Consider the following 21,486-nt stretch of genomic DNA (forward strand, 5'->3'; position numbering starts at 1 on the left):
CTGCCACTTCCCCCCCACAGTGGAAGGGGGGAGGCAGGAGGCTGATGAGGGGGCAGGGCTGGGGTGTTTGTTGCCTGGTGAGCTGGGAGGCATGTGCAGAAGTTCCCTATCTTCTGGGCTCGGCCAGTGTGGGCATCTGCCTGCCTTGGCCAACTGAGGAGTGAACAAGTATTCTGTTCATTAACAGTCCAATCTACACAGCTTAGAGAAAGCTGCATAGATTGAATTAATTCCACCTCAGGCTTTTTGACTGTCTGTGCTTAGCCCTAGAGTGTTCCTTTATTATGGAAATAGCTGGCAATACAGAGTTATGGTGACTGAAGGCACGTATTTATATTATCATTATTTTGTTATTCGCATGGCCAAATTCTGGCTTGGCTCAGCTCTGGAGTACTAAGAGAGCGCCGAGCTATCAGACAGCAAATGAGTCCTGATATTCTAGTCATTATGCCAGCTGTGGGCAGGTGCTGACCAAAGATATCAGGGAAAACTGTGTAAAGAAGCAAGCTCAGAAACACTCCTTACATGTTGTGATCCACTCACTTCTTATTTCTAGGTTCTGATAGTTGCACAGAAAAAAGAAAGGTGGCTGGATATTATGTTGGCTACTCAGAACCCTAGTTTGCAATGGAGTGAAAGGTCTATATCTGGCTTCCTCCTGTGCAAGTTGTTAGAGGGAAGGAGATCCCTGTACTGCTGCTATCATAAATGAACACACAAGGGAGCATCCAAAATGTAGCCCATCATATTGACGATACTTTTTAGAAGGAATTGTTTTGGTCTGTGGACTGGGACAAATTATTTTGTAGGAAAATAAATGCAGTTTTAAACATTCAGAATGTAAAAAGGTCATGACATAACAACACTGAAAAGAAATGTCATCTCTGGTAAATTCAGCACTGGTGCAGGCGGACATAAATCAGTTGATCTCTCGGATTCATACTTCATTACTTACTGGTATGTTTTTTATTTTCTTGAAATACTTTGAAGGTAACAACAATGATTGTAAGCACAAAAACTAGTGGAAGAAGAACAAACCAAAGGATCTTCAGCAGACATGTGGGATCTGTTTATAAAATGGAGAAGAGATAAAATAAAATAAAGTAAGAAATGAATAGTTTGCTTTCATCCATCAATCTATCTAGGTTTTTGTACCCTATACATCACCATGGGATCACAGTCTTACAATTTAAAAGAAAAACCAAAAGGCTTTACCTCTCCCATCCCTTTTCCTCCACCCCCACCAATCACCAGCAGGTAGGGTTGTCTAGAATTTCGCTTCATCTTAATTTGTACACATCTGAAATGGTGAGGTGAAGTATGTGAATTAACAACTCATCTCACCTGGATAATTTTTTATATGTGACTTTTTGTCAGGGATCTGTATGTGTCTTCATTAATTACTTGGAAGATAGAATTTAGTGTACATTTAGTAAATTTGCAGATGACAGCAGGCTGCTAGGGTAGAGGACAGTTTGGAAGAAAGGATTAGTGTTCAAAATCATCTTGATATATTGGAGAAATGGTCTGAAATTAATCAGGTAAAATTCAAGAAGGACATGTGCAGAATACTGCATTCAGGATAGAAAAATCAAAAGTACAAATATAAACCAGGGAATAACTAGCTGGGCTGCAGTATTGCAGGAAAAGACCCAAGGGTTATAGCGAGCAGCAAACTGATTATGACTGAACAGTGTTCTAGCATTCAAAAAAAAAAAAAAAAAAAAAGCCCATAGCATACTGGGCTGCATTAACAGTGTTGCATCCATATCACAGTAAGTGATTCTTCCACTCTGTTCAGCACTGGGGAAGCCTCACATGGAATATTGTGTCCAATTGTGGGCCCCTCACTTCAAGAAAAACATGGGCAATTTGGAAAGTCCAGAGAACAACAAAAATAATTGTCAAGAAAATATGACTTACAAGGAAAGGTCAGAAAAACTGGGGTTATTTAGTCTGGAGAAGGTGAGACTGAGTGGTGGGGATTTGATAACAGATTTTCAAATATAGAGATATATGTTATAAATATGCTTTGTGTCCACAGGGGACAGGATAACAGTCTCAAATTACACCAAGGGAAATATAAGTTATGTATTAGGAATAACTTTCAAAATATGAAGATGGCTAGGTATTAGATTAATTAACTTGAGAGTTGTGGAATCTCCATAATAACTGGAAACTTTTAAGTGTTTTTATATTAGACAAACACTTGACTGGGCTAGTTTAGGCTGAAATGATCCTGTCTTGAGCAGTGAGTTGGATTTCCCGGGATTCTGTATCAACAGTTCTATGTGGCAGGAAGGCTTATAACAACAAAGGATTACATATTATGACAGAAAAATAGAAGGAACTTGCCCAGTGTGAAACATGTATCTTTGCTAATATCCACAGCCTGATGGTCCCTCAGCATATGCCTCAGCCTGATGGTCCCTCTTACTTATGAAATGGGAGGAGAGTCCAACTTCATGACCCATCCCCTAAGGAAACCCTTTTGCTGTCGTTTTAAATGGAAAATAAAACCTTCATGGGGAATTGGACAGGAGTCAGGCTAAGGCAGTTGTCTGTGGTAACATCTACCGAAGAAACCCACCAGAAGTTTGTATAGAATTATGTAGATTATTAAAGCTTAGAGCTATAGAATTATAGCTACATTAAGTTCCTCTAGGCCCTTCCTAGAGCAGGTGGCAACATGGTGCCTTTAGGTAGCTCCTACTTCTGAGACATTTACCCTTGAGAAATAACTTCGCAGTCACTCATATCCTTTCCTTTGCAAAAGGCACATTTTCTGAGACTGTCACATCTGCCTACCATACTTGATTTATTTATTGGGTTTTATTCTTCTAGTGCTTATCCAGAACCCTTAGTGTGTCCCAGGCTTTTGGCCTTTGTAAACAGTAGGAAGAAAAAGAGTTGTTTTTTTTTAACTTGAGTTAGCTAACTTACCTAATTCAGTATAAATCCTAGTTAAGAGAAAGTGGTTTGTAGTGTTACATAAATTATCACAATAAATTAAAATCTAGACTCTATTATATTCTTAACCTGATAATTCTTGTGAAAACTATGAATAGTGTTCTCTGTGTTAGGGCTTTATTTCAAATAAGTTGAGCTAAGAACCTACGTACTTGTCCTCCTGAAGACACAACCTAAAATACAGAAGTTAAAATTGAGAATTTTCAATATATAAATAAAAAAAAGATAAACTAGTACAGTTTTCCAGCTGCAAATACTACATGTGGAGCTGGGGCAATAAGCATGGTAGGCAATCAGCCAAGGGAACTCTTTAAAGGACCAAACTGCACAAAGAAAGACTAAAAAAAATTGCCAGGCTGTCTGCTGGAAAGAGACAATTAGGTGAGCTAAAGATTTTTTCCTTATGCATATAGCACTAAGAATATTAGTGGGACAATGTAACAGGGCACTAAGAAAAGTCAAACCTATGGCCCAGTCCTCCTTCCATTAAAGTGGATAGGAATTCTGAAATTTACTTCAAAGGCTGAAGAATTATATCAATTCATCTGGCAAACGAACAAACAAAACCCCCCAAAAACAATATGAATTTTCGTTAAAGATAAATTCGATAAATTAACAATTAAAAAAAAAAAAGTTAAATTCACAGATGTTAGTTTTCTTGGATTATTTTCAGAAAATATAAGGCAAAACTGCTGGAGCAGACCATCTAAAAGCCTTGTTTGCCAAGCAAGGATGGTCTTTCACTAGTTTGATCAAAATTGCACTGGATTCTTGGGGTGATGCTTTCAAGTAGTTGCTTAAGGCACGAATTGCCTGCTGGAAGCTTTTCTTCCTTAGTGCAAGGTTCATGTTATTTCCAAGTTTGATTTCCCCGCTGATTCCATTTTCATAACTTACTTTCCATGAAAGATGTTAGTTGCATTGAAATATTTATACAGTCATTCTGGTCTTCCATCATTGCTGTTATACATGAGTAATACATGTTTTCATCTGTTGTGTTTCCTCTTCTGCTTGTAGACTTTTTAATTTGGATTTCCAGTAAATAGTAAGTGTTAAATTCCTCACTGTCATCATTCTCATGAGCCACAGTGAAATTGAAATGTTTATAGAAAAAAATAAAATCTTTTGCTTTCATTGCTAATGATCCATTCACTCTTGAAACTACAAAGAAATAAAAAACATTAAGATATGCTATGTGCTACACAATACTGAAAAAAGAAATACAGAAAAACTCTACTAAGTCTTATTCCTGTAAGCAAACAGTGAGATACATCATTATTGACTAGGAGTAAAATGAACAGAAAGATGACACATCAGATATTCTAAAGGGATCTGAGAGATACTGATATTTCTAGTCAAAATGTATTTGACCTGAAAATGACAGTGAATTTTTTGTTGTTTTATCTACCAGCTTCAAGGTGGTCATTTTCTGTGTTTGGTGGCTGGAGGCATGTGTACACAAGCGCCTGTTTGTTTCTGTCACTGTCAGGAATAGCACAGACCAAGAATCAATTCAGAAAAAAACAGGTAAGACACTCATAGAAAGTTGAGCTGGATATGACATATAAGGTTGTTTGGTTTCGTAGTTTCTAGGGTGGGAAGGGACCTGAACAGATCATCAAGTCCGACCCCCTGCCCTGGGCAGGAACAAGTGCTGGGATCATAATACTCCCAGCCAGATATCTATCCAGGTGTTTATACATGTGCTCTGGGAAAGGCGTGGGGGGTGGGGGTGCTCTTTAATTAGAGCAGCTTGGAGAGATGCTCCAATTGAAGTGCCCAGAGCATTGTGTATCAGCATCCCCACACTGAAAAATGGCAGCAGGGACACTTTAACTAAAGCTTGTCAAACAAGCTATAGTTAAAGCACCCCGCCACCTTTAATGCCTTGTGCCTCCTGCAGCTTGGAGGGTATGGCAACTGCCTGCAGGTGGTGGCAGCGCGGACATGGCAGACCAATGTCCACAGTCAGCAGCATGGGGGGTTGTTAGCAAGCACTGACAGATGCCACCAGCAGCATCAGGAGGTGCGAGGGAGGGCGGGGGATAGCGAGTGGCAACTGGCCACAAATGTTGCTAGCAGCAGTGGCCAATCTCAGGGGGGCACAGCCAATCTCAGGGGGTGCACGTGCACCTGTATGCACCCCCTACGTGTCGCCAATGCCTGCTGCCATTTCTCAGTGCAGGGACACTGATACGTGTAATTCTGGAGTCTGCTGGAGTGTGGTAATTACCACACTCTAATTACTGCATGTCAGAGCAGCCTCAATGAACGTGTATGGAGCACCCATATACATTCCCATTTCAGAATACTTCCTGCCCATTTCAGACTGTTTCCCAGAGTCTCATCCAATTTTAAATTACTCAAGTTATGGCTCTTCCACTCTGCCAACAAATTACATTTGTATAAATCTGTCAAAATCAATAGGATTGCACAGGTGTAATTGAGAGCAGAGCTTTTCCATTTTTAATTCTCCATACCTGTACAAGTAACTATAAAGTGTTACGATTTCTTAGACTTTGCATTTGTTTAGTCAGTGTTCTGTTTTGATTATTGGACATAAAACTCATTTTAGAAGGACAAAGCTTGGGTGTGTCCTCTCTCCTGACAGTATCCAGAAGCAGTGGAGGCATGCTGGGATGGGAAAGCTATGCCTTATGCAGTATCAGTGGCATTTTTGGTATTATACACCCAGGGATATTTCAAACTAGAACCACAATGTGCACTTTGGTTCCACTTCTCTCAATCCCAACCACAGCCTATCCTTACTAATCCTTATTTGTTTTATTATCCTGTCTTCTAATGCACTCTTCAGACATTTGGGGCAAAATGCTGTTACCCCTTGTGCACCTACATTGTACATACCTGGCCATGTGAGCAGCATTTTTGGCACTTATACATGGTTTGCAATTCTATTTGCCTTGCAGTATGAATGTGTAAGTACCTACATATTGTGACAGGGGGCCAACCCAGGGCCAGGTCTCACATCAGCCCGCCCACCTGTTTAGGGCAATCTGCCCCATCTTGCCTGCCACAACTTAATGTTCTCTGATATAATAAGTGGGAGGCTGCCCATAACTGCCCTGATGCCAAGGGGTGCTATCCATGGCTCCGTACCTCCTGTACACTGTGGCCCATGCCTCGTAGATGGCATCCAGATTATTATTGCTCCCCAGCTTCAGTCCATTGTTGGGCTTCTTACACACTCACACTTACTTCGCCCCCCTCTCACAGGGGCATCTCACATGCTGCCCCTCACTGGGCCACTCAACTGTCCTGCTCCCTTGAATAACCACCTTTGGGCCATCAGGCTTTACTACTCTCGCTGTGGTACAGCACATGCAGCACCTTCAGTTTGCTCATGCTCTGCTACTCTATGTGGCCTTGTCCTTGTGCCAAACACTGGGCTGCTTCTACCCCTAGTCCCTCACCAGGCAACTTGTTCCCATTTTCATTCATGAGGGTTGGCCCATGTACTTCTTTTCAAGCTGCCCTTGCAGCTCTACTCAGTAAACCCCTGGTATAGCCCTTCAGGCCACACTTGGCAGCCCTACTCTGCACCACACATGCACAGTCCTTCAAGTACCTCTATGCAGCCTACTCTGTACAGGCCCTCACATCAATACTACCTCCTCTGGGGCCTCTGGGGTCTTATACCCCTGCTGGGCTCAAGTGCTGCTTTATAAGCATGTCTGCCCCTCCCCCCAGGCACATATACACGTTCTGGAATTTATTGGGGGCTATCCCACCACAGACAGACCCACCAGGCTACCCGTTCCTGGAAGTTTCAGGTCGTGCCCAGAACCAGGAGCCTCCTGCCATCCCCATAGCACCTGCCCTTACCTCCAAGATATTCTGGAAGCAGCTCAGCCAAATGTTACCTCCTGGCCTGCTAGCATCAAACTGTTGCCTCCAGCCCTGAGAGCTGTGCTTGAAAATGGCCACCCTCATCAAGAACCTGGTGGCTGCCTGCTTCCAGCACTTAAAGTGGCAGGGACCAAAGGGGCACTGCCACACACATACGTTGTGCATATGGAGTAGTCTGAACACTGGCCAGGCAGGTACATGTCTATATTTGTGTGTACCTTAACAAAAGTCTTGGAAAAAATTAAGAGGAGGAGGACCGACCCTCCTGTTTTCAGCACCAAGAGCTAAGTGGCTAGGACACTCATACAGGAAGCAGAGCACCTGAGTTCTAGGAGACCTGAGCTCTAGCCCCACCTCATCCAGAGGGAAGTTTGAATCTCTGTTTTCCTACAGAGTGCTCCAACCACCAGGCCATAGGCTAGGCATTATGCAACACCCTCTTTCTGAAACTTGAGTCACCATATATTGCATTTAATAGTCTTTGGATGAAATGTGTGGAGAGTAGTGGGGAAGTTTTTGCCTCAGTAGAAGCAAGGGTCCAGGCTGTTACACAGGAGCTGTTCCATTCCAGCAGTCCTAGACACCCATGAGCAAAGTGGTGCTCACCTTATCTAGCCATGCAGGCTGCATGCATGTCACAGAACTAGTCCACAGGCCAGATGCCATACACAGGGTCAGTCCACAGGTCTGATCCAGCAGGGGTTGGTGCACAGGGTGGATCCAGGGGTTCAAGCCCGCACACCCATGTGCCAGATCCAGGCACGGAGCAACCCTTGATCCTAGCCCAGCTCCACACACTGGATCCAGCTACAGAGTGACCTTGGATGATGGCCTGACCCCACTTGCCAGTAAAATTCAGCATATGGGTCTTGTCATCTGGACCACAGGGCTTTCCACAGGTCTGGAAATTTGGCAGCGGGTGAACTGTAGCAGTATTAATTTCTGCTGCTCTGGGAGCAATTAACACTGCTACTGCTCCCATATCACACCACCAAATTTTTGCACCCTCAGGGAGCCCTCTAGGCTAGATGACATGTCTTGGCCAGATGTAGCCTGTGGACCATAGGTTGCGAAACACTGCTCTGATGTTTCTTTTTCCTCTAGGCCCCATAAACCTCTTTCTCTTGGCTACCTAGGGGGGCAGCTATAAAAGCAGAGCCTAGAGGCGAAGTCTCCTGCTTTCTAGGAAAAGTTTAGCTATTGAAACTAAAAGTAAATGCTTCTCCCCTCACTAGTCACAGTTTTTTTGTCTAGCTACAATTTAACTACTTACACACATGCATTGTGTGTACTTACAAAGCTGCATAGCCTGTTATTCATGTTCAGTATATACATGTGTATATATACACATATAATAATACAGGGTAACATCACTGCAAACTGTGTAAGTGCCACAAAAGTCATTTACATGGCTGGAAAACTGTCATTAGCACATAAAAGGTAATTGAATTTATCCTCACTCTCATTGTCTTGTTCCACCACAAGAAAAATCTCTCTTTTGATCAACTATATTCCATTCATCCTGGAATATTATCTATCTGCATGTACAGTTCCATGCCCAAGAAACTGAAATTAATAAGAAAGTCTGTATGAAAGCTATCCCAGAATATAGCCTTTTAAGAATAAATTGAAGATCAGACCAGAAAAGGGAAGATGGGAAGGATGGAAAAGTAAAGAAATATAATATATTTTAATATAGTATATTTTGTGTGCAGCCTTCTTCCTGGCTGCTGGAATAGGCAAAATCAGAAAAGGGTCCCTACAGTCTTTCCCCATAACTTTCTACTTTTGCAAAGGAGCCTATTACAAAGCCTGTGGAAGATAACGGAATGCCTCCTTATAGGGTTTTGGATAAATTCCCAGCACAGCATAATCAAGAGTTAGCTCTAAACCTGAATTCTGCACTTATACCCAGGCATGGATTCCATGGCCTGCCTCTGCATCTGAGGGGAGACTTTGGCATTAACTGTGCATTTTGTAGGAAAGCAAGAAAAATCTACTAAGTCTACAAAGCAGAATTCATATGAATCAGAACAAAGTTTTCATCATCTTTTAACTGGCAAAAAATTAATAAATCCTAGTTAGATGTAAATAGCTGCATATAAATAATGATTTCTTTTCCTTTGTTCACTTTCTTTACCTTCTGAGTTTACAATATGTTGTTGCTGTTCACTACTGGAGACTTGGCAAACACTTGGAATATTCTGAATATTGGATTGATTAACAAAGGCCTTCAAAAAGACAGTCTGGTTTTTCCTTTTATGTCGAAGGAAGCTTTCATAAGAATTGTTAAAACCACAGAGTGGAAAAGTGATGTTGTTTAGTGAACAAGCATCCATGCATGATATAATAATAGTGCTTTCTGTAAAACAAAAAGAAAGACAACGTTCTATATTGTCAAATGAAAGGACAAAAGTAGCTACTCTTTTACCATGATACAGTGAAATGGACAGATAACCTCATGAGAATTTTAGCCTCATATTGAATATATAATACCATGCAAGATTATGTATGCAAAATGCTCTCACATTCTACATATTAGATTTTATTGCTCAGTAATACTAAATCTCTGCTAATACTAACCTGCATTTGCAGTTGTATCTAGGCACTCACCTATATATTACGATTATGTTGACAAATAGCTCTAAGCAAATTTAAACCCATCTCCAATGACAATGTTTCCAGAAGGTGAGACTATATAAAATATACCTGAATTCTCCACACTACAGCTTTTGTGTGTTCTAATGCTCATAAAAATTATCTACCATTTTTGTCTCCTATCTTCTCTCCTTTTCTCTGGCTTCCTTGTTGAATTTCAGTAACTGTTGGTTGTAGACAGCATTACTATAACTCAAACAAAGATACCATAATATTTAAAAGTAATTAGGGTGTTTTTTTCAGTTTTCTTACCTCTTCAACATTAAATAATTGCTAGAGAGGGATTTCACTTGTATTTTTGGAATACAGTAATCTTAAATTATTTTAAAATCTGAAAATAATTTTAAAGCAAAAGATACTAGGATTGAACACCAATTTCATTCTTAAGAAAGCAAATAATTACTCTCTCTGCTCATGATATCATAACCCATGATCCAGTAGTTCACCTTTCCACTTCTTACATATCCTTTCATCTCCATGAATAGGAATTCATGCAACCCCCATTAGAGAGGATAGGAATTTGATGGTAATAAATTTTCATACATAAAGATAATAATAGATCTTTTAAATACATCAACGCCCAGACTGCAGTCTGATGGCTTCAATAGGTTATCTGTCCTAGCATCCAGGGAGACTAGCCTAAGGATCAGTGAAGTGAAGGATTTCAGACAGAATAAAGAAATGGCATCCTGAAATAAATGCCAAAGTCAATTACCTTCACTTCTTGGTGACAGTAGATTAGAAAGTAATATATACTCCATAAAAACACAAATGCAGTGATTTATGGACTACTAGACTGTGTACATAAAATACAAGGAAAAAAAGTGTTATAATAAAGAATCAATATAAAGCCAAAAGTAGAGGTTGTTTCTTCCCTTAGATTAATCAAGGGTTTTCTTCACAATGTAAAGAAGGCAGTAATGGCAAAGTGAATTCTTTAAGCTACATTTTGGTTGCCCAAATAAATTTCAAGAAAATGGTCTTTGTGCAGAGGATCTCTGTGGGAATGTGTAGGGAGCTGAATGGAATTCTCCCTCCTGCCAGAAAAAGGAGAGATGCTCATCATTGTAGTTACTTTGCAGTCACAGCTACAGCTCCCAGGAAATGCAAATAGCCCTTCTGTGCTACACGCCCTTCACATGGCACATGCAGACACAAGTTAATAAAGGTACCCCTCTTCGGAGCACCTTCATCTGAACCCTCCTGTAATAAGGGTTCAGATTGTTGCAGGCTCGATTCCTTTTAAAGCACTCTGCAGCCATGTACTTGTGTTAAGTCATGACTGTAGAGCATTTTCAGGGGCCAAATCAGGCAAAAATTGTCCCTTCTGTCTGCACCTCAGGACTCTGGACATGTAATTTGGCATCCACTGATTGTTCTGTGACAGAGTATGTATATCTATCTGTAAGCAATTATGAAGTCTATTTCATATTACATGCTCAATCTACAATTAAACTTGCCTGAGTGCAGCCAGCTATGAAGTGGATTTTGACTATGACCCAATGAAAAACATATTTATTCTTATAAAAGTTACAAATGCATATTAAAATACCGTACATGGGAAGAATATGAATATTGCCTTACCCGGGAAAAGTACTTGACATTTCATTAAAAGACCACTGGGAAGCTAGCAAGATTGTCATTGTATTGTGAGCTCAAGTTCATGAAAGCTTATGATCGCCATATCTTAGTAAGTCTATAAGGTACATATCTACCTTGCCTTCTGCCTGACTTCAGACTAATATTGCTAACTACCTCTGTCTCCTTAAAACAGCGGTTTGTACAGTGGGTGGAATAAGCATCATTACAGCAGGAATGAAGCTTGCCTCTGAAGTACATGCAAGGAAGACAGAGGTTTCCTGAGAGTCGGGTGTTGCTTGGTGCAAGAATGAGTGCAATCATTGCTACATAATGGCAGAAGAGTGTCAGCAAGAGGGACTCTGCATATCTGAAATGCTGACAAACCCCAGCCTCACAACAGGAGTGTGCATCTTCTCAAGAGAGATACATTCTCAGGAGACAAGGCATCTAAAGACTTTTCTTCTGGGGCTTGGAATTACATGATACCCAGTGACTGGGACCACTTACAAGAGATTAGTAAACATACAAAGAGAATGATGAAAGGTGGACTATGTGATGCTCTCTATTTCAACTGCGCATCCCTGGCCTCCTCCTCTGTTGTGTAGACAGCTGACATGGAATTTGCCACTCACTTCCTATACCGCCTATTCATACCATACCGTACCTCTCGGCTTTCCTACAGAACTGTACCAGAATTACTGTTTTATAGGCCCTGCCTACCCACAAAAGAATAGAGACAAGATATGTTTTACAATCCCTGATATTTTCTTTAAATGCTGAAATATATAGTAGTTAAGGTAACAAGATTTTGCTGTATGTAATATTATTTCAAACAACTACATTCAAACACAATTAAGATTGAGAGTTCATATGCACTTAAGGGTAAAAAAATTATAAAGGCTGTAATTATTCTTAAAACAAGGATTATAAATTCAGAAGATTCAGAGTTAAGGTTACGCTAAAAGAAACACACACGTTAAGATACAGAAATAACAACGACAGCACTCAAAGTTCTATAACTCTGTTATTCTGGAGTGTAGTCAGGCTATAGCTACACACTCATGATTGGGATACCAGGTCAAATTAAACTGAGTTTTCAAAACACGTATCTCTAAGGTTGTTTGGGTGTTTTTCCATAATTTAACATACCAACTCTGAAAGTTCCATAAATTCTATTGAACTCCAGTAGACCCTCTCCCCCAAATGATTAGTTTGCAAAAGAAGGTGCTTAACTATGTTCTTGTTACTCTAAGGACATACATAGAGTTATATTCCAAGCTGCTAATTTGAGTCCATTTACACTGCTTTGCATCAAGTCAGACTTTGATATATAATTTTAAGAGTATAAACAAGGATTATAACCAGTTTAGCCATATTTGTGCTGCAACCTGCGTGCTGTATACGCTGTTCTTTTTCCTCTGAAAATGTCAGTGTTGAATATAGTTCAGTGCACAACTAGACTTTCTAATTTTGCAAACATTGTTGTTAAAATTTAGCAGGTGCAAAATGTCAAAACTGCAGAGGCTGCACCAGCTGTAGTATACAGTGTTACCTAACAAAAAATCCATTGGGTAGTATAATTGCTACATGATAACTGACAGTAACATCAATATGTTCTCCTTTGGTAAGGTTAATATCATTATGGTGTATTTGTGCAATCTGTGCTAAACTGCAGTTTGAGTGCTAATTTGTACTTTGGTCACTTTTACATAAAGGTAAATGCCAGTTGTGTCAACATGTTAATTTTGCTTACACCTCTTTACAATATTTGAAAACTTAAAGCAGCCTGACAATCTTAGATTTTTTTTAGTTACACATTGTCAACTTTATTATATTTGAATTAGAATCCAGACAGTTCTTGCCTGGAAAAATAACATGTACAGTCAAATGCAAATAAAGCACCCTAAACTTGATATATTTTTAGTATTCAGTTTTTACTGAATATTATTTTTATAAAGAATCAACACATAGCCTTTGGGGGACACAAGCCATCTTTATCAGATGAAGACTACTTATTTTATGATGTTATCAGTGGCCTATTTTGGAATACAGGTTATAAACCATGTTTTATTCTTATCTCTGGATTTAGCATTTAATATATAATAATAATCTTATACATTTCTTAAGTCTCTCAGCTTTCAATTTCAACCTCTGTGATCATCAGTTTATATAGGGAAATCACATTAAGAGTTTTATTTCACTCAGTTCTACCCATTCTGCCCTCCTTTTGCTTCAGTTTACTATTACCTATTACTTAGATAGAATCTTCAGAAGTTTTACATAACTTATGTTCTTTGTATGGATGAATAGCACAGTAATTTTACAAAAGTTTTTATGCCTTTGGGTATATGGAGTTAAAAACATTACCATTCTCGAAGGCAGTTATCTTCTAAACAAAAACACTGCCAGAAGGCAAAAGTACATATTTTTTAATTTTATCTTTTAAGTTAAGATTTTAGAAGTACAAAATTTATTAAATAAAAACATCTACAATATTTTCCCTTGTGGGATAAGTAACTTTCTTCACAGACAGTATACATAGTTAACTTCATTATAAACAAGAAGCTAATTGAAATAACATTTTATAAATATTTTGTAAAGGTTACTATCAGTAAAAAAACAGCATCATAGCTCCTTGGGGAAAGTCCATGTGACTTCTTTAAATGTAATCTGACCTTAAAATAAGAAGAGACCTTGTTTGTTAAAGCTAATCACTCACCTTCTTGGATTTGGAAAAATTCAGGCAAACTTATAATAAACATGATAATTATTGCTATTAATAATTTCAGAAGATCTGCTTTTCTCATAGTCAAGCACGTGTCACTGAAGAGCTCCCATCTAGCATACTAGTGATAAGTTCCTTCCTGGTTTAGCTTTTAACTTATGCAAAATACTTATTCATTTCCCTTTTCAGGCAAGACTTTCTATTTCTTTTTTGACGTCCCGTTACAAGACATGACAGAGAGCCAGATTCTCCTCTTGTGTACACTGTTGTAAATGATGAGTAACTCTACTGCATACAATAAAGGCACACTAGTGCAAAATGGTGTAAGAGAAGAATCATGCCTACGGACATTTTCATTATTCAAGATACTCTTTCAAGAAAAATATCACCCTCTAATGGCCACTTTCACATACCATCTAAATATATGATCTACATAAGTTAATACTTTCTGTGAAGGAATCCCATTCTCTTTTGCCCAAAAAGATAAAAAGAAAATGAATCACTACCCCTAGTTTGAAAGTTTTACTATGTCATGCATTTAAATGATTCTGGAAGGCTAGACAAAGAAAATGTTATATGAAAGAAAATGTCATTAAAATACTATGTCTTCCAGCAAACAAATATGTGCTATAGTAAACACAATAAATAAGATGTCAGATGAGTGCAGGATTAGCAGCATGGTATCTTGAAGAGCTAGCAAATACGTTCATAACATGCAGTGTTTTGGTTTGTATTTTCTTACTCTTCGGGTAGCAAGAGGAATGGAACAAATGACCATCACTTCTCTACACTGTAGTGATCAATTTACAGCTTAGGATTTCTGTTCCAGCTCACAAAAGAGTTGTCTTTCATTATGACAGCTACAGTGAGAGTCCATAATTTCTTTTTAGAACGCAAGTGAGACTGTGAGGGAAAAATTATGAAATTAATAGCTTACACAAAAGTCCTCTGAATAATACATTCACAAAAACAAACAGTTTGACTTAAATATAGGGTACATTCTGTATGAGGGGCTTAATTAACTCAGAAAGCTCTCTTCTTATGCAGATCTTCTACCACAGCTAATTAAATATTGAACACTGTCAAAACGTAGTAGTGCTATTTAAGTCGGAATCAGAAGGAAATCTCAAATTTCATCCTCTCTGTGTAACTATCTCAGTGCTTGAGCAATTGTGATGGGATTAATGATGATGCTCATTGAATGGTAGGAGTTTCTTAGCAGAGGTTTATCAAAGAAATTTATTAGTATGATACGTTCGCTGGTTTATTGATTTCACGTTATCAAGTTACAGAGCAAAGCCCAGTGCTGTAATTTTTAATGATCTGGTGTTACAAGGGAAACAAGAATAAAACTAGAATCAGAATAATGTCATAAGCAAGTAATAGCCAAGATAACTAAAGAGATGACAGGTTCAAGCCAAACAAACTTACTGTAACCAGCTGAAACATAGCCATTTAAGGGCAACAATAACAAATTCCAATTAACCTGACTACATCACTTGAAGCAGAGCGTGCTGCCAGGGGCAGGAGGGTGTTGCCTGCCTGCAATTTGTGTTGGTCTTTCAAGCAGATATTCACTGTATGGGCCTCTGTATATCTTATCAACTGTAAAGAGTATGTTATCCGTGTCTGTCCTGCACTTTGAAAACTGCATTTTGTGCTGAGGCTAAAATGTATCAAACACAATGTTTGGTACACCAGTTAGAACGCCAGTGACAGTGCCTCTTCCTTTAATGCTCCACAGCTCACTGACATTCTAACTGGTGTAGCATAAATCCAGACAGGGTGTTGTGGTGCACATGCACCCCCTTTCAGTCAGAGACATTAGGAGCACAGCAGCCAGGGACTTTTTAAGTCCCCAAATTGGGTAAGAACTACCCCCTCCCTTCTCCTCTCTGCTCAGCAGCACTTCTCCCCACCCCACCCATGGCTGACACTGACCTCAGCTGCCCCAATTAATGCTTCAGAGCCACTCCCACCCATTCCTACTGGACTCCATAGGGAGCTGGGGTGAGCTGGGGACAGTAGTGATAGTGGTTGGGTTTCTCCTTCCAGCCAGTCCCTCCAAGTATTCCCTGCAAACTGGAGAGCAGTCAGAGGGGAAGGGAACCTGCCTTCTACTGCCACTGCTGCTATCACTGCTGTCTTTGACTGACCCTTATTCCACATGCAGCCTGGCTGGAGTGGGACAGGAGTGGCTCTGAAACCTGCCTACCTCTGCACCGCCTTCCTTCCTACCAGATCAGTTAGTGACAGTAGGCACAGCAGCAATGGGCCAGGGAGAATGGGAGGAAAGGGGAGACAACATGCCGCTGAGCACATAAGGGAGGGAAGACTTTTACCTGACTGAGGGATTTAAAAAAAAATCCCTGCAGCTGCTCCTATGGTATGGTCTGATCACCCCAGTGGAGAGCAGGTGAAAAGTCTAGAGGTATGGGGTGCACCTACCCATACCTACCTTTTATAAAATCCCAGATCTGTTCATGGGAAGAGCCATGCTCTCACGGCTCTCCAGACTGACAGGAATATGCCATACTTGTGGTGTTCCGTAATCACTCAGAGCCAAGGAATTTGACAGACGTCTTTCAGTCTCTGAGTTCTAACTGATTGGCATTGTTTAATATAAGTGACTCCACAACATTAGTAGTTCCAGCTGGCTCAGGCCAGATCCTCTTAAAAGGACAGTTTCTTAAAGCATTTTTCTCAGAGCGGTATCCAAACATCTCCAATAAGATGAAAGTAGGAATTGTGATTGACTCAACCATCTGCATCCCTTCAGTGCTTAGGACTCTTCTTGTCTCTTGTATATATGATTAAATAAATTAGATTATTTAATATGTTTCGATTAATTGTGACAAGTAAGGATATGGGCACATAGGCAAGTTTCTATGAAAAAAGCTAGAGTGTGAACTTTCAGCATGCATTAACTACCTATTTGCATACTCTTACCCTATGGTAAATATAAGGTGGCTTGCCCAACTTTCATTAGCAGCACTCTAACAGGGTTCAATTCACTAAAGCATTTACGCATGTGTTTAAGTCTGTCCTTATTCAAGAAAGTGATGGCATAAACTTTCATTTCATTGCTTACTGTCTTCAGTAAAACTTAAGAATGGATTTAAGTGCTGTGTTTAATAGTAATGGACTATAAAGGTCATGCTTAAGTGCTTTGCTGAACTGGGCCCAGGTCAGTCCATAATAACCGTGCCTGTAAAATTAATCTGGAAAGCAGAATTGTAGTAAATATAATCAACTATATCACCAATATATGAATCTAATTTACACCAAAAGGTGTTAGAGGCAGTTGGTGATAAGCAGAGTTGGCACCCAGGGCAAACCCTGTGGGAAAGTAGGGGGAAACGGGTAGTTCCAGGATTTGTGGTTCTGAGAGTAGGAGTCGGGGAAGCAGTAGTCTTACCCATGCCAGGAACTCCTAAACCAAGGATAGGCAAGCACACATGCCAATTAGTGGCATGTGGAGACAATTTCCTTGGCATGCCAGGTGGTATATGAGGATATTGTTTTAAAAAAATATGCTGTGGCAGGCACCAGGGAAAGAGTCAGGAGAACACAGACAGGGATGCTGGAGGCTCCTGGCTGGCTCGACCCTGAGCACTACCCGCAGCACTGGGCTGGGCCGTGTGTGGGCCCTTGCATTGGAGGTGGCTCCATCTCACTTGCGCTGTGCCCAGTACATAGGGAGGCTGAGCCTGTAGCTGGTAGCCCCCTTAGCCTGGCATCCTGCCCTGGCCAAGTTGTGTCCCCTTGTGGGCAGGGCAGCTGTGGTGCATCCCCATGGAGTTGCACAGGCTGGGCCAAGCCAGGTCCCACCTCAGGTGCCTCTGGGTGCCCCTGCCCACCACCATGGCCTGAGTCTGTGGAGCCCAGGGGCTGCACTCACTTGCCTCCCGGCCCCCGCTCTCCAGCTGCCACCTTCCCAAGGGCCTGGCCAAGCCAACCTGCCTTTGCTGCTCCCCCCCATTCCTGCTTCTCCCCACACCACCCAGATCCTGCCCTGAGCACCCAGCCCTGGTGCTTGGTGCCCCAGTGGGATGGGGCCTCTGTTTGCCCAAGCCCCAGATGGGTCCTTCCTCCCAACCCTAGGCCTGGACTCCCCCTACTCCAGGACCACTGGAGGCCTGAGTGCTGTGGCCCTAGTGGCTGCTGCTGGGGTGTCACTGCCTCTCTCTGCCAGACACTGACCTGGACCAGCAGGCCCGAGCCACAGCTGGTTGCAGTGGGCGATGTGGGTAGCAAGGAACACGCCTTCTTTCTCTTTTTCCTTTTCCCCCACTCTTCTTTCTCTCTCTCTCTCTTTTTCTGTCTTTCTCTTTTTCTTCTCTTCTCTCATTTCTCTCTTTTCTCCCTTTTTTCTCTCTTCTCTCTTTCCCTTATCTCTTTCTCTCTCTCCTTTGTCTTCTTTTTTTTCTTTCTTTACCTTTCTCTTTCTTTTCTCTCTCTTCTCTCCTGTTTTCTTTTGCTTCTCTTTATCTCTTTTTCTCTATCTCCTCTTTTTTTCTTCTTTCTCTTTCCCATCGGGTGATTCTGACGCCCTTCCTAATTTGGCACCCAGAGCAAGTGCCCCTCTCACCCACCCTTAGTTATACTACTGGCATGAGAGGAAAAAAACTGGGTTTAAGAGGAGTTAGTCTGAACAAGTTGGAATAAAGTACCAGGGAAAAGTTGTTTGTTGGAGCTTTTCCAGAAATTCTCTTCATTAGATCCTATTTAAAATAAGCCTACTGAATTAGTGACAGAATATCTTCACACATTTAAATACATTATAAAATTAACTGAAAGTTCTATACTCAGGACAGGGAGAATGTTTTATTTTTCTAAAAATGATCTGGCACAGTTTGAGCACTATACAAATAATGGGACTAAGGTATGTGGTCATACAAAAAAAGAGTTACCATAGAGACAAGAGTTACTAAAGATAGGATCATAGAAATGGCCATTCTGTATCACATTCAAGTTCCATCTGTTATGAGACCTCCTCTCTTACAGTGGGTACCATCAGATGCTAGAGAGAAAGATGTGCAAAAGTACCAAACTAGGCAGATAATCTATTTTGGCATTTTGCATTGTCGTGTTTTGCCAGACCATCTGTGTAAAGTAGGGTCACACATTGTTTCTCCTCCCACATTAGTGCTCATCCCAATTTCTAATATTTAGACATGGATTACGCCTAAGATGAAAAGAAACTTATGATCTACCTTCCTTACTTTAACAGGGGGTCTTCTCAGGGCCGATTAGCCCGCCCACCTTCCCGCCTGCCATGCCTTGTTGTTAATTGATTAATGATCTTAATTAGGCAGGAGGCTGCCCATTCTTGCCCTGATACCAGGTGGCGGTATCTGTGGCTCCGTACCTTCCCTACAACACAGCCCATGCCTCACAGATGGCATCCGCTGATGTTAATCTCACTGGCATAGGGAGAGTCTGCTGGTGTTTGCATACCCTCCTGGGTGGAATAGAAACATAAGCCAATATGCAAAATGCAGGTCTGTGAAATCGAAGTGGCAGGGAAGATCAGAGAGGATGGGAGACAATAGGTGAGAGACACGTAGGCAGGGGTGGGGGTGAGGGGAATGTTGATCGGGTGACAGAACGGATCTGGTTAATATAGAGAGGTTACCTTGGGTTACCAAATGGCAGACTGGTTATAATGTGCCATGCATCCAATATCTATATTTAATCCATGATTTTTTGTATCCAGTAGGTTATGAAGTGAAGTTTGTCATCAATGAAAGATGCTTTTTAAATTCCCTTTGAGAATTAGAACTGAGAGACTGGTGAGAGAGTGGTTGTCGTGTGATAAGTGGGCCCCCACTGGTATTTTGGTATTTTTGTTTTTGTGGAAAAGACTTACCCCCTGAAGCTGGGAGGCGCCGGGATGCCACGCCGAGAGACAAGTGCAGGAAAAATGAAACCGCAGCAGGCATAGCCACTGCAGCAGAGGATCAAAGAGAAAAAAATGGACGAGCTGGAAGGAGCCAGGGACGGCTCCTGCATTAGCGTGGGCATGTTTTTTACATGCCTACTAGGGCCGATTGGCCAGCTGAACACCCAGGGCCAAGTTAAAAGTCCCAGTGAAAGAGCAACAGGGGGCGCCAGAAGCGAAATCCCCACCTGGTCCGGAGGGACAGGAGTGCACCCATGGTCCCAGAAAGAGGACCTGGTGGGCACCCCAGGAGGGGGAAGCCTTGGAGATCCACAGCCAGCGGGAGCCAGGGGAGCCACCCACAGAGCCAGAGTGGGCACTGACTGGCACCACTGAAGACTGGGGTCTAGTGGGACCCAGCAGCACCATGAAACAGACACTACCAATGGGCGGTAAGGACCCTGTCCATGAAAGAGAAGACATGACGAGGAATGAGATGGTGCCAAAGACAGATGATGCCTAAACAGGAAAAAGGGGGCTGCAGAAGACCCTCGAGGAAGGAACACCACCGACTGACAGCCGCCATCAGACCCTATGAATTCGAATGCTGAAGACCACCTGAAACATCACTCTCTCTGACACAAGTGATAACATCACGGTTGGCAGTAGGTGGGGTGTAGGGGAGGTGGAGTCCCACATAAAAGGGAGCAGAGGAAGTGACCAAGGGAAGACTTCAGGGGGGCAGGACCAAACATCGTCCTCCCAATTCAAAACAATTATTCATCAAAGACATGGCAGGCACGGCCCCTGGGGAAACACCCCAAAGTTGCTTGGAGACTAGAATGTCCGTCCCAAGAAGCCATGACAAGGTTTGAGAGGCATTCCTATCTGCAATGTACCAGGGAGAGACACAGGAGGTTACAGTCTTTGATAGATTTTTGGTGTGCGTTCATTCTGGTGCGCAGTTGTTGCTTGGTTTCTCCTACATATTTTCCATCAGGGCATTCGGTGCATTGGATGAGATATGTAGCATTTCTGGAGGTGCAGATGTAAGATCCAGGAATGGTATGGTTCTGTTGTGGGGTGTAATTTTGTGGGAATGATCGAGATGCGTTGGCAGGTTTTACACTTCTTGTCCTGACATGGTTGGGATCCATTTGGCATGCTATGGCCCAAGCACAGGGGATGACTCCAATCTGAAGAAGTTGAGAACCACTGTAGTTGAGAACCAGGTCTAATGAGTGTGCCTCAAGTCTAAGGGGCAGTGACTCCAAGCTGAAGAGGTTGAGAACCAGTGCACTATTCTCATCAGCAGATAGCGGGCATGTCTACATTAGATGTTTACTGCGCAGTAGACTAATCTGTGCAGTAAATGTCACGCATCTAAACACGTGCCTTTATTAGGCTGGAGTAAACTAGTTTACTCCACAGCAGGGCAGTACTTGCAAATACAAGTACTATCCTGCTGCAGAGCTTTTTACTCTGCAGCAGTACACATGTAGGGGCTGCCTGGCTGAAGCACCCTCATGCCCCATCCAGCCCTCCCACAGCACATTGAGGGGTGGGTGGGTGGGAGGGAAGAACAACCCTAGGCTGGCAGGCTGACCCCTCCTATCCCTGCCAGACATTCAAATGTCACACCCAGAGCAATAAGCTCCAGAGTTTATTACTTTGCATTAATATGCATGTGTAGACCTGCCCAGAGAAGCAGTATATAGTTTCCAGGTTCATCAATCTTCATACTGTCATGTAGCAACTGGGTGGGGGGGACTTTTTACCCTCTTGCATGGATTGTGTCAAT

General features: G+C 41.7%; 1 protein-coding gene across 1 annotated transcript in view; it reads right to left on the minus strand.

The window, feature by feature from the left end:
• The window catches only part of TMEM156 (transmembrane protein 156), a 30,673-nt gene extending 16,790 nt beyond the window's left edge, over positions 1 to 13,883 (minus strand). Inside the window, exons 1-4 of the mRNA XM_090034695.1 lie at positions 13,796 to 13,883; positions 8,978 to 9,199; positions 3,868 to 4,131; positions 956 to 1,066 (exon numbers count right to left, since the gene is read on the minus strand). Coding sequence (XP_089890821.1) covers positions 956 to 1,066; positions 3,868 to 4,131; positions 8,978 to 9,199; positions 13,796 to 13,883 — 685 coding nt within the window. The remainder of the gene's footprint in view (positions 1 to 955; positions 1,067 to 3,867; positions 4,132 to 8,977; positions 9,200 to 13,795) is intronic.
• Positions 13,884 to 21,486: the final 7,603 nt, after the last annotated feature.

This window comes from Crocodylus siamensis, chromosome 2 (assembly GCF_052110815.1).
Source record: "Crocodylus siamensis isolate JL-2025a chromosome 2, ASM5211081v1, whole genome shotgun sequence".
NCBI lineage: Eukaryota > Metazoa > Chordata > Crocodylia > Crocodylidae > Crocodylus > Crocodylus siamensis.